Genomic DNA, 13509 nt, shown 5'->3' with positions numbered 1-13509 from the left:
CTATACTTAGTAGTCCTCTACCTGGTTCCTTTCATGTTGTTTATAGTCTGTCCGTATTTGCTCTTGGGTGTAGTGCTTTGTGTATTGTCATTTGTTTCCTAGTTTTCTGGTCTATGCTGTGGAGTTCTGCCTTCGTCCATTCTACTATTCCTGCATTGTATCTGATTACTGGTACTTCCCAAGTGTTTATGGCTTTTATCATATTTCCGGCATTGAGTTTTGACCTGAGTATCGCCTTGAGTCTGCATATATTCTTTGCTGATCGTGGCCTTCATCTCTTGGTGTTTTATATCCTCTCCTTCCATTATTCCCTGGTATTTGTATCCTGTCTCATCTATGTGTTTGAAGTTGCTCCCATGTGGTAGCTTTATCCCTTCAGTCCTTGTTACTTTGCCCTTTTATATGTTGACTAAGGCACATTTTTATATTCCAAACTCCATCCTGATGTCCCCAGATACAGTCCTTACAGTCTGCATTAGGGTATCTATTTCCTAGATGCTCTTACCATACAGCTTGATGTCATCCATGAACATCAGATAGTTAATTCTGTTGCCTCTTTTCTTGAGTTGGTACCCAGCATCCATCTTCTGCAGTACTTTTGTCTAGAGAATCATGGCTACTAACGAAGAGTAGTGGGGACAGTGAGTCGGCCTGGAAGCTCCCTCCCCTGATATTAACCTCTGCTGGTCTTATTCCAGAGCTTGTAAGTATTGTATTCCAGTTGTGCATTGTATTTTTGAGGAAGCTGGTGTTTTCCTCTGACCCATATATTTTCAGGCATTCTATTAGCCATTTGTATGGTATCATGTCGAAGGCTTTCTTATAGTCAATCCATGCCATGGTTAGGTTGGTTTTCCATCTCCTACTTTTCTTCATTACCATTTTGTCTATCAGGAGCTGGTCGTTTGTACCCCTGCACTTCCTTTTGCAGCCTTTCTGTTGGTGGGGGATGGTGTTTGTATCCTCTAAGTAGTTCTATAGCTTTTCACTGATGATGCCTGTTAGTAACTTCCACATTATTGGTAGGCAGGTGATAGGCCTGTAGTTACTGGCTATATTTTCCTTACTCTTGTCTTTATGTGCTAAAGATGTTCTTCCTGTGGTCATCCATTTGGGCACATGGTGATTTGTGATACAGTGCTGGAATTGTTCTGCTATTATTATCATTATTATTTGAAAATATTAATAAACATATAGTGGATTTACCATAAAAATTCTCTCATCTTAGTAAGAGAGAGACAGAGATAGAGAAGACTTGTTCTTACTTAAAAGTAAAATGGAAAGGTTATTTCTTTAAAATGCTATCGCATACAAATTTTGTAATTACAGTTTTATTATTATTATTTGAAAATATTAATAAACATAGAAAATACTACATCATCATCATCGTCCAGGTGCCATATTCCCAAGGACGTCGGCATGCATGGCTCGCCATTCCTCTCTATTTCCGGCTTTCTGCAGCAACTGGGCTGCAGACATTCTTCCTCCAGTCATTCTCACCAATCCATCCATATATTTTTGACTAGGTCTTCCTCTCAGTCTCCTTTCATTGATTTTACCAGTGAGAGAGTGATGCTCTAGTTCTTGTCTTCTCACTATGTGACCCACAAACTGCAATAGTCTACCTCTCACCGAGGCCAAAAGCTCTTTCAACACCTACGCTCTCTAATACTTCCTCATTAGTTTTCCTTTCTGTCCATGATATTTTTAACATCCTTCTCCAAAACCACGTTTCCAAAACTTACTATATGTACCATAAATATTCTCTCTTCTCAGTAAAAGAGAGAGAGAGGATTATTATTTTTTATTATTTAATGTTATACAATTTACGCATAAAAGCTTGAAAACTTATAAATTACATAAAAATTAAGCAAACACTTTTGCAGGGTTTCTCCAGGATTCGTAAATGTCATGTTGCGTTGTTGCATGTTTGTGAAATACTCGTGTATGATAATTAGTTAGGTTCCAATGAAAAGTTCGCGCTATTGTGAATTCGCATAACTCAAATTGCATAAGATTGAGGTATTACTGTATTTGAAGTAGGATGTTATTTAAGGTATACAGTTGGTATTTGAACTTTCAAGATATGCAGTTATAAGCATTTTTAAAGAGGGTTCTAAGTATTCGTGGGTTTTAACCATTCGCAGGGGGGTCTGGTACGCATCCCTTGTGAATACAGGGTGTCCACTGTAATTGTTTAACTACCCCTTGCTGAGTGTCGGACAGGTTACGTTTGTTACCGACCTGATATTGTTCCATAATACTGTTTCAGTACTGATCCTACAATCTATTGATTAACTCATCTTTACAATGAGTAACATAACATAGAATGTTACTCAGTTGGTAGTCAAGTTGTGCAATAATGTAAACATTGCATTAGCTACCATCTTGATAGGGTAGCGTAATAGTAATTTAAATATTGCATTCGTTACCAAAACGATTTTGGTGTTGAATTTTAGTTCTGCAAGGCACTTCTTGCAGGAATAGTATTTATTGTTAGTAAAGTTAAACGTTTGTCACTTTTCTTTCCATAATTGTTTAAGTGAAAGGTTATAATGTGGCAGGAGAGAATTTTAGTCATGATGGGCTTTTGGAGGATGGCCTAGCCGAGATCTTAGTAAAAGCAAGAATTTTAAGAAGCAGTTTTCATTGAAAACGTACAAAGGCTTGCCACAGAGGGAACATCCCTATAGAGGGCTGTGCTTAATACCGATATAAGGGAACAAAGTGAATACGTATTGGTGTAGTGGTGTCTATGCTAAGCTTTGCTCGATAATACGTAGGTAGACCGACGACATCGTAAGTCTGGCGCCAAAGCTCATCTGTCGCCGAAGTATACTGGTTGATCCTGTCTTTAGTCTTTTGCTTGGCTCAAGATTATGTCATGCATTTATCTTGCAAGTATTTGAGCACCTATTTGGGACCGAACTGCCCACTGGAGCCAAATCTGCACCCAATGGCGCCTGAGTGTCCAGCAGGAGCCGAGCGAGTTCCCAGTGGCATCGGGTGTTCAATATAGTGTAAGTTACACGGGCGCTTGAGTTGGTTTCTGTTGATATAGGACCACCAAGCTGTCAGATAACACACTACTCAGGCTTTTTGTGTTTTTCCTCTCCTGCTACTAGCCCTTTTATTTTTATCCCCTTGCCTCTGTGCTTGGCCCCCTCGCTTCCTTCTCTACTATTACCAGTTTGTGTTGGGGTTAGCAATGTTGACCCTGTGATAGTGAATGTTGTACAGGCAGTCCCCAGATATCGTCAGCCTCAGTTATCGCCTATCAGGTTTTATGGGGCATGTCTAGCGTTTGAAGATAGAGTATTGGCGCCAATACATACCTAACAGAGGTGCCGTTAAACGGTTATCAGCTCCAAAATCCGGTTATTGGCGATTTTTGCTTATCATCAAGCCTTCTTTTGGAACCCCCACCAATAACCAGGAACTGCCAGTTGTCGATTGCCTCTTGGTTTAACTCCACTGTCAACGAGTGAAGTTGACGAGACACCAGCCCCCTTGTTTGTTCACATATGCTACTACTGTGGTGGTGTCTGATATCAGAACAAGGAGTGCCCCACTACCCTTTCTCGAAACTCCTGAAGACCCAGGAAAGTTGTCTTCAACTCCAAAACATTGATGTGGAGTTGTTTGTCCTGTGTGCTCCATGCCCCTGAAGCCAGGCTCTTCGAGATGAGCACCCCAGCCTTCGTAGGAGGCATCCAAGAACAAGAAAAGATCTGGAGGGGTTAAATGAAGAGGAACTCACGCTGTCAGGTTCTTCTCGTCCAACCACCACAGGTCACTTCTTACCTCTGCGGATAGAGGGACCTAGAGCTAAGTGGAATCTCCTGCTGCGGACCAAAACGGCTTCAGTCTCCAATACTCTTAGCCTAGTATTGGGCATTGCCTAATCCATAAAATGGAGACTTTGTAGCCTTCAATATAGGCTACTACCTCTTAGCTCATTTGGTCTACTGCTTTTGGTCTACTATATATGAAAGAGTAACTTACTAAAGTGAAACTTTACAGTTAGGCTATCACCTAGTAAATATTATTGTCTAATCCTAGTTAATTAACTCACCTTTAAGGGTATGGATTAACGAGGTGTAATTTGTAGCCTTCAAGTTAGTCTACCATGTCATAGCATATTTGGTTTAATGTTTTTGGTCTACTATATAAAACAGTAACTTACTAATGTGAAACTTTTTAGTTAGGCTCTCACCTAGTCTAGGTTATTGTCTAATCAATCCAGATTATTTAATTCCCTTTTAAGGGTTTGCATATGATAGCCTAGAGTACTAAGACTATGCTTAAGTACATATATAGGGTATATAAATGGAAAATGTCTGTAGCCTTTTATCTAATCCTGAGGTCTTTGGTGTAAACTTAGGCTACTGCTAGGCCCATAGTCTAACAGGATATGTCTTTAAATCTTACGTTAATTCAGGTTACTGCCTAATCCAGGTAATTTTTGTTCACCCTTAAGGATATATAATCCTAGGTTATAGGCTATAGACAATATCTACTACAGTCTAGCAAACTTATTTTTACTAAATCAATGTAGATTGTAGGCTACTGCCTAGTAAGCTATTTCAGACAGTGTTATCTAAAAGGATTATCTATATTATTAATAACATAATAATTGTTCAACATTTCTTTAGATAAAACTTCTAAATAGGATGATAAATTCTTCAAAACTATTTACGCTTTTACAAATATCGATCAGAAATTGTGAAAAGTGCCGACATGTGCTCACGAAAAAACCAGTACACAGTTTGTCACACATAATTAAATCATTGTTCCACAGTCTAAACTAAAAATTTGTTAACTAGAACTTAGAATTAAGCACCTAGCTTTCAACTTAGAATGTTTCCATGATCTCGGTAATAAAATCACAGAAGCAAAGGTTCTAATCAGCCAAGCGCTGGTGTCAGTACACTTTATTCTTATAACCAGTAGAAAGTAATGGCTTTTTGTCTATTTCTGGTTATACGTATGTGCATAAACAATATGACAGCGCATATGCGCATAACCACTTTTCTTGTGGGCTTGACGTAGGTAAACTGGGTTTAGCATTCATATATACTCTATCACTTGTTATAATGTTATCACTACGACACAGTAACTGGCCACAAGACCAGCCAAAAGAGAATTCGTTGACATTAGTCTGGTCACTATGGAGCTCTAGTTAGACCTTGGAAAAGTAACTCCTTGAGGATGAGACAGTGGCTACACTATCAAGATACTTCTTTTTATTATAAAAAATATCATTTTTTTGCAACCCTTATTGGGTTAGCCCATGGTTCCTATGTCTTTTCTTTACTTGAGTGAGGCTCTTCACCCACTCTCAGGGCTGGTTATAGGAATCATTGCTCCCCTTATTCAATTTTGTGAATTTGATCATAATATTTCCCAAGTATACCTTTCTCAGCATCTAGTCTGTTGACAGAATCAGCCTTTCACTTAGGTGTGAGGCTCCTACATAAAAGGTGAGGGTTTGTATTTCCATAGAAAAAAAAAAGACAAATTTTAAAAGTAATTTGTATTTTTTATAGCTATACACATTAGAGCCTCTTATCAAAATGCCCACCTACCACCCTACTTTGTCCCCAAGGTCTTGTTATCTGGAACACTCTGATCCTGATCTGGATTGAGGCTTTGTACAATTATTTCAAAATGTGGAAAAATCCTAAATCCAAATGACATCCAGTCCCAAGCATTTTGGAAGAATTCTCAATCTATATGTTGTGTTTCTAAATTATTTTGCTCTTAAGCATTCATCATTTAATATTGATTATGTTTTTGTAGGATCGCTCTGGACATAACCGAAACAAATGTCCCCAGGATGTGTCCTGTGCTAACCTTCCAAAAGATTGTTTTGAATGCAGTTTCAACTGTACTTGTGTTTATGGACAAGAAGTAGAGGTCAAATGTTATCCAAGAGCAAAATCATCATCATGTGAGGTACAGTATAAGTTTCAGTTGTATAGTATTTGTCTTGTTCATAGATGTAACAATTGGAAAGTGGTAATTTTTCATTCTGTCACTACCATGTGATCAAGTTATGTATTCCACTAGTGCAGCCTTTGGTAATTTCCTATCAAGAGTGTACCACAAGTTGCAGGCATATTGCTGAATGATAGGTTAGCCCAACAGATTTTGTGGTTATCTGTAGAAATTTTATTCTTTATCTACAGTAGATCTTTAATCATAATAAATGTGCGCCTCCTGTCTGAGGGAGGGGGAAACTAGACAGTTTAAACTGGAGTATCATGAATAATAAAGGCTTGGGATACAGTAGCAGTTTTGTGCCTTACCTATTAGACTCCCAGTATCATGTAAATATGTTGGCAATCAGGGGTGCAGGGGGTTAGAATATAAAAGGAGATGAGGCATTTTGTTTGTTTACATGACCAAGGGTACTGCAGCTCTCAAAAGTTTCTAGCCTCTTGTCTTGAGGAATTTACCATAAATAAGAAATATTAACTTACATTAAAAATGTCTGTTTATTCATAAAATGCTGATTGAGAAATATGGAAGTAGCTTTTAGTATCGATCCATTTTCCAAGTTAGTCTGGAGTTGTTGTATCATTTTTTGTATGGGTATGCTAGTTCACAACTTAAAACAACTGGAATGTACAAATTAGAACAACTGGAGTGTTTTGAATGGAAATTGGGTGTTCTTATTTTTTTTATTTTTTTTTTAGAGTAAACAAGGTTGCAGTGTTATCAAGACTTGTATTATCCATGTTAAGCAAGTAATTAATGATATAGACTTATGAATTTCTATTTCTTTTCTAATTTTTAACTCCAGAAGGAGGGAATATTAGAGAATGGTTCTTTTATTTTCAGAACCTTTTGTCTATGTTTCTTTTAGAGGTGAGTCTTAAAGATAGCAGGACCATGATGTTTAGTATGATGGCGAGCCTTCATTTCATCCCTCCATTGCTAGATACAGTAAAATTGAAGCCACTATGGCTTGTTATGACTCACTTCCAGTAATATAACTATTATGTGTCTGAGGTACTGTTGTACATATAGTACATATAATACACGATCTTGTTTATCCAGGATACAGAGAAGCAGGCCCAAGCAGGCACCCAAAGCACATTAGGAAAAAGACCACACAGAGAATTTTGGAGACCCAAGCTGCTGGTTGCCCCAACATATTGATATAATGTACAGTCCTGAGACACATTAATCTTGTGGTATCCTTGAGGAGACAGAATATAATTTACAGAAAACCTGAAAAATCTCTGCTGATCATTTTTCCAGTGGTAGAGGTTGAATAACTTTTTAACCAGCAGTAGGAAACTGACAGCAGTTGTGAGAAACAAAACTGCTAAAACTTACACTAATAGATGTGTAGATATGATGGATTGAGATTCCATTTTCCAATGAGTTTTTGTATTCTATGAGGCAAATCTCTATTCATGTCCTGAGACATGAGACTACTGTAAAGTATACTAGTCTTATAAGAGCTGGCTGCTAGATGCTGAAGAACAAAGTGTTAAAGGATCATGCAATGTGGTAGTGCTTGCAGATTCCTGAAGCTTTTTCTCTGGACAACATTTTTCAATTGAATCAGAGGGCAGTTGCACACTATAGTTACTTGTTTTGGCAACTACATAAATGGTAGCTCTCCTGTGAGATGGAAGAGTAATTGGTATGATTTTAGATAAAGCAAGCTGAAGGTGCAGCTATACTATGATCAATGGACTCAATACTTTGCCCACTAGCATTTGATGCTAAGAATTCAGTCCACAGTAGCACTCTTGAAAAGCTCAAGTAAGATCAATTCCATTTACTCATGAAGTGAAGCCAAAGCACAGTTTAGTTTTCAAGTTTCCTGTTTTGAAGACATTTGAAGTTGCAGAAAGTGAATTTGTAGACCTCTGAGAGTAGATGAAACTGGAATGAGGTTAAAGACTTATTAGGAGCAGAGGATAATGAGCCTTTATTTGAGCTGTTGGGGTCCATGCAATGCTTTCTACCATTGAATAATTGACACTTGGACTAGGATCAGTCCTTTCTTCACAAGGCACATCTGGGATACAAGCTTGACCCCTCAGGCACTATGTAGTAATTAGAATTTTCTCTCTAAGGTAGACATGAAATATGTGCAGTGCCAATGAGAAGTGCTGATGCATCTTAGCTAATCTGTCATTAAAATTTAATCTGAATTAGTTGTTTAGCAAGTTTTTAACATCATATTAAGAGGGCTCTTGAAACTAAATTAGTACTCTGTCTCAAAATAAGAAAAACTTTGGAGGTAAGAAAACCCATGTATACAACAATCATAAATCAACAATGCAATACGTACTAACATGTGGTGTACATAAGATATAAAATGAGATATAAAATTTGAGTATGTAATAATCATATATTAGTACCGTATGATAAAATACAAACATAATGGATATGCATCTTTTCCATGGATCTTTTATTGGAGTGAAAACAGTAAAATGTGTTCTTTTCATGCCCAATAGTTTTTATTAAAATGCGTTTCTCTCAAATTTTGTTTACTGTTGAGTTTGATGGTACTATACCAAAGTTTGCCAAAGTTTCATTCATGTTGCCGATGCACGATAATAGTCGTTAGCAGATCAACATTCTTTTCTCAGTTCAGCTAAAACTTACAGATTAAATTTAGCAGTACATGTCCTTGCTGATCTTTTATCCATACCACATAAGGATATAGTACTATTATTATGCATCGGCAACAAGGATATAACTCCAGTAAACTTATGCCATCAAACAAAACCATAGATAAAATTGAGAGAAAATAATTTTAATCAAAACTGCAGGTCTTGAAAGAACACATTTCACTGTTATTTTCATGCAATGATGAAATGAAGTGAAAACATGCCCACAATGCAATCTGTTAACGAAAAAAATACTAGAGTTCACAAGACGTATTAAATTCATATGTCTCCCTCCACTTGTTTGGTTGACTCGTCAAGCATAGAAGAAGGGGGAAGAGCAGCAGAGTCGGAGTTGTACTCAGGGGCCTATGCTCGCTCTGAGAGGGATCTTTCCTTCTTGAGGCGAGCGGGAATTCCTTTAACTAACCAAACTATTGCTCCCTCAGGTGTGGCAGACTCTGCGCTTGGGGATTTGCTGCAGGCTTGGCTGAAGCTGGGGCTTCCTGGTATTCCATCGCTCCAGGGACTGATGTCTCATTCCTTGTCTGCTCCTGTAACGCATGGTTCTGCGGTGGGGACAGCAACGACTTTGTTTGTGCCTGGGTATGTGGCTCCCCCTCATCAGGTATACACACAGTATGTAACACCTTCGGTGATAGTGTCTTCTGGGCCACATATGTCAATGTTAGTACCATTCCTGCCTTGTCTCTCCCCTTGCAACGTATGAGCATCCCTCCGCCAAGAGTGCCATCTCCCTTGGACCTCCCTCTGGTAGCCTTCAACCCTGTGCCTGTGCCTGCTGCTGTACCTGTCCCTGAGTGTGCAAGTGCTGTTGTGGTGTCAGCATCCTCTGTCCCAGCCGTCCTGGAGCCCGTGGCTTCAGCAGCTGCTCCAGTAGCACCTTGGATAGGGGATCTGACTGCTGTGCTGAGGAAGCTGGCGAAGAAGTAGTCCAAGAAGAAGCGCAAGGTGTCATTGTTTTCCTCCTTGTCTTCATCTTTGTCGTTGTCCTCTTCCTCCTCGTCTTCATCCTTGTCATTGTCGTCTGCTGCCTCCTCCCCTTCATCTTCCAAGGCTCCCCTGCCAAGGAAGAAGAAGGTTGTGTCCCCCTGCCGCCCCAAGAAGTCTCGATCTGGGACTTCTAAGGGTCTATGTCCCTGTCCTGGGAAGACAGGTGGGTCTTCCAATGGTTCTCCCGTTCCTTCGGGAATGGGAAGCGCCACGTTACCCCTAGGGGCGGGTGAGTTGGTGACCGTAGGAGTTCAAGCTTCGGCTCGTACTTCTGCTTCTAGTTGTAGAAGTTCTGCCTCTAGGACTAGTACCGTCTTGGATTCTTGTTCGTGAGTTTCTCCAAGTGCATGCCAGTCTATTGACAGGCGTGCAGCTGGAGTCGGTGATGCTGAGTCCGCTCACCGTCATGACTCAAGCATGGTGCGGAGGGAAGGGGTGAGTCACTCAGGTGACTCAAGCCTTACTGGTGATCGCTCAGGTCCCAGGGTTGATGTGACGGTCTTGCCAGATTGTGCATGTGGCGAGACTGGTAGGAGGTCCCCCATTCAGTCCTTGAGAGGTATCAACCTCTTCTAGGACTGGGACGCATCGGGAGGATGGTACTCGCTTTTGTTGTCAGATGAGTGCTACTCCCCACCTGGTCCACGGTCACGTTCGCCTGATTGACCGAGAGTGTCGTTCCACTCCTCGGAGCAGGAGTGCTCCTCTAGACCTGCGATTTGTTCACCACCGCTGGATGGCGACCAATTGCAGCCCACTCTTTCTGCTAGTTCTGCTAGCAGGGCAAGCAGGAGCATTTCTGGGTTCCTCCTCTCGCTTCCCTAGAGAGATGGTGGACGCTGCATTGGACAAGCAGAGAGCTGAGGACAATGATTGAATTGTTCACCAGGCAGTTGCTAAGACTTCAGGGCCTCCTTGAGCAACTATGGCTCAGCCTTTGAGCCAAGCCAGCTCTTCCTCCGTCTACAAGAAGACTCCTCCTTCGAAGGGGGCGCAAGGGAAGACCCAGCCTTCTTCTTTCTCCTTGAAATGGACACGTCCATGCTCATTTCAGAACTTTCCCCCCAGGGGAGGGAGATTAAGGGAAAGAAGAAGTGGAAAGGCTAGGGACGGCATTCCCCTCAGCTGCTGCCAAAGGGTTGGGGGGGGGTTGCCTGGTGCCGAGACCTGGGTAGTGGATGTCCTTTATGAGGGATGTCTTCTCCCCTTCGAGTTGAGGCCACCTCTCACTGAAGCTCCGGTCCATCTACAGACTTACATCCCTGGTTTGACCAAGGATTTAGCTCTGAAGGGAGAAGTTCAAGCAATGCTGAGCAAGGGAGCTGTGGAAGTCATACGAGATCCCTCACCAGGATTCTAAAGCTGGCTTTTCCTGGTGGAGGGGGCTATGGGAGGCTGGAGACCGGTAATAGATCTCTCTCCTTTGAACCGATTCGTTTGCCAGACTGTTCTCGATGGCGACAGCATGCCCAGTCCTCACCTTGATCAGGGAGAACGACTTCATGCTTTCAGTGGATCTGAAGGATGCATATTTTCATACAATCAACTTACCTGTCAGATATATACATAGCTAAGACTCCGTCGTCCCCGACAGAAATTCAAATTTCGCGCCACTCGCTACAGGTAGGTCAGGTGATCTACCGGCCTGCCCTGGGCGGCAGGACTAGGAACCATTCCCGTTTTCTATCATATTTTCTCTGTCGCCGGTGGTATCAACATTGTTGTTACTACCTCCTGACTTAGATTCTTATTTCAACCTTTTGATCATCGTTTCTCGGCTTTTTGGTGACGTATCTGGATCGTGGTTTTTGGCATTCGCTACTGTGGACTGAATTTGGACTTGCTTTTTGATTTTTCTCACTATGTCTGACTCAAATGTGAGTGTGAGAATGTGTGTGAATGTAGGCTGCAAGGTGAGGATACCGAAGGCTTCGGTTGATCCTCACACTGTATGTCGTAAATGTAGGGGGTTTGAATGTTCTACTAATACGTACCTGTCATGAATGTGAGGGGTTGAATGCAGAAGAATGGAAGACTCTAACTTCTTATTTGAGGAAGTTAGAGAGGGATAGGGTTAGACGTTTGAAGAGTGTGAGTACAAGGCCTATTGAGCCTTTTATTGACCCTATATCTAACCTTGATGATTTTGATTCTCACAAGCTTTACTTTCAGAATCGGCCTCTGAAATCGCCGATCTGAAGGCTACTATCTCTTAAGATGAAGTCCGAAATGGCGGTCTTACAAGGTAAGGATAGTGAAAGTGAAGTGTTCAGTGAAGTGAGTGCTCCCAGTGTTGTGGAGGGGGCGTTTGATCATCTCTGCGACGCTCCCAGGCCTAGACCGCTTCCAAGCTCCCATGCCCAGAGGAGAAGGAAAGTCGAAAGCCTTAAGGAGGTCGTGGGGAATCCCCAACGGTCAGACGTCCCTTCAGCAGGCTCTGTTTCGCTTCAGGCTGCTCAGGACCGCTTTAGAAAAAGCGTCCTGCGAGAGTGTTTCTCTTCCTCTCCCTCTCCTTCACCTAAACGAGGGTGGAAGGATTCGGACCTTTCCAGGCCACTGAAAAGGCATTATAGAGAACCTGATTTGGATTCAAGCCTGGAGCGCTTCTCAGATGAAGCTCCCTCTTCTATCAAAAAGGCGAAGGTGGCGTCAACGTCTCCCTACATGGACGTAGCGGACCTCTCGCCTTCGAATTCTCCTTCTCCTCCCATTGAAGAAGACGTGGGAGAAGCTTCAAGGAAAATTCTTCTTGCTGTACAAGAACAGCTAGCCTCATTGGTGGGAGTTTTGGCTAGAGATCCTCCTCGTAAGAAGGACGTTTCTCTTCCGATCAAGAAGTCTCGTCCTCTCTCTCCTGACAAACGCGAGGCGTCTTTCAGACATGAAGCTTCGTCTTCCAAACATGCTGAAGAAGCTTTGCTGTCTAGATCGAGATCGAGAGAGACATATACCAGACACGAAGTGCAAGACATGACGTCAGCTAGACGTGAGGCGTCTTCCAGGCGCGAGGCATCATACAGAGCATCATCTAAGCGCGAGGCGCCAGCCAGGACGCCAGTTGAGTGCGAGACGTCTTCCAGTCGCGAGGCGTCATCCAGACATGAGGAGTCAGCCAAGCGCGAGGCGTCAGCCAGGACACTCGGCGGACAAGAGGCGTCATCCAAGCGCGAGGCGTCATCCTTTTATGAGGAGAAGCCCAGGCGTGTGGCGCCAGCTAAGCGGGAAGCTTCTCTCAAAGCCCAAACTTTGAAGAGGAGAGATTATCATTCCCTTAGTCCCTTTCCTATCAGGAGTTTGTCTCCCCCAGAGGAAAGACGTCCTGATTTGTCGACGGAGTCTCCTTTAGACCCCGAGTTGGAGGAGAACTCAGAAGACGAGAATCGTGGAAGAGAAGGACTGTCAAGCTACAAAGTCTTGACAGCCCTACTTCTTGAAGAATACGGAGACGCTTTATCCCCTGCCGCTCCTCCTTCTCCGCGCTCTCTGTTTTCGAGCGCAAAGGCGAAGAAGTCTTCGTCTTTTCTAAGAATGAAACCCGCCATTTCTATGAAGAGGGCTCTTCAGTCTTTGAATTCGTGGATGGATTCGAAGAAGGAGCTGGTCAGGACGGTCTTCTGAATGCCCCCAGCGAGACTCGCTGGAAAACGGGGCATTTGGTATCAGACGGGAGAGAATATGGGCCTTTCTCTTCCGTCTTCAGCTGAAGCGGACTTTTCGACGTTAGTCGATGCGTCAAGAAGACAAGGATTGAACTCTGCCCGTGTGACTTGGGGCATTTCAGAACTGGATCATCTCCTTAAGGGACTCTTCCATGTATTGGAAGTTTTCAACTTCTTAGATTGGTCCCTTGGGGTGAGGG

The 13509-nt window shown here is 42.2% G+C and overlaps 1 protein-coding gene across 3 annotated transcripts in view; it reads left to right on the top strand.

Moving 5' to 3' along the window:
• Positions 1–13509, top strand: part of LOC135220610 (TM2 domain-containing protein almondex-like) — a 245560-nt gene that overhangs the window by 144328 nt on the left and 87723 nt on the right. For all 3 annotated transcript variants that reach the window (XM_064257915.1, XM_064257913.1, XM_064257914.1), the window contains one exon: positions 5803–5958. In XM_064257915.1, coding sequence (XP_064113985.1) covers positions 5803–5958 — 156 coding nt within the window. The remainder of the gene's footprint in view (positions 1–5802; positions 5959–13509) is intronic.

This window comes from Macrobrachium nipponense, chromosome 2, assembly GCF_015104395.2.
Source record: "Macrobrachium nipponense isolate FS-2020 chromosome 2, ASM1510439v2, whole genome shotgun sequence".
Classification (NCBI taxonomy): Eukaryota; Metazoa; Arthropoda; class Malacostraca; order Decapoda; family Palaemonidae; genus Macrobrachium; species Macrobrachium nipponense.
This window is presented reverse-complemented; position numbering and strand designations above follow the sequence as displayed.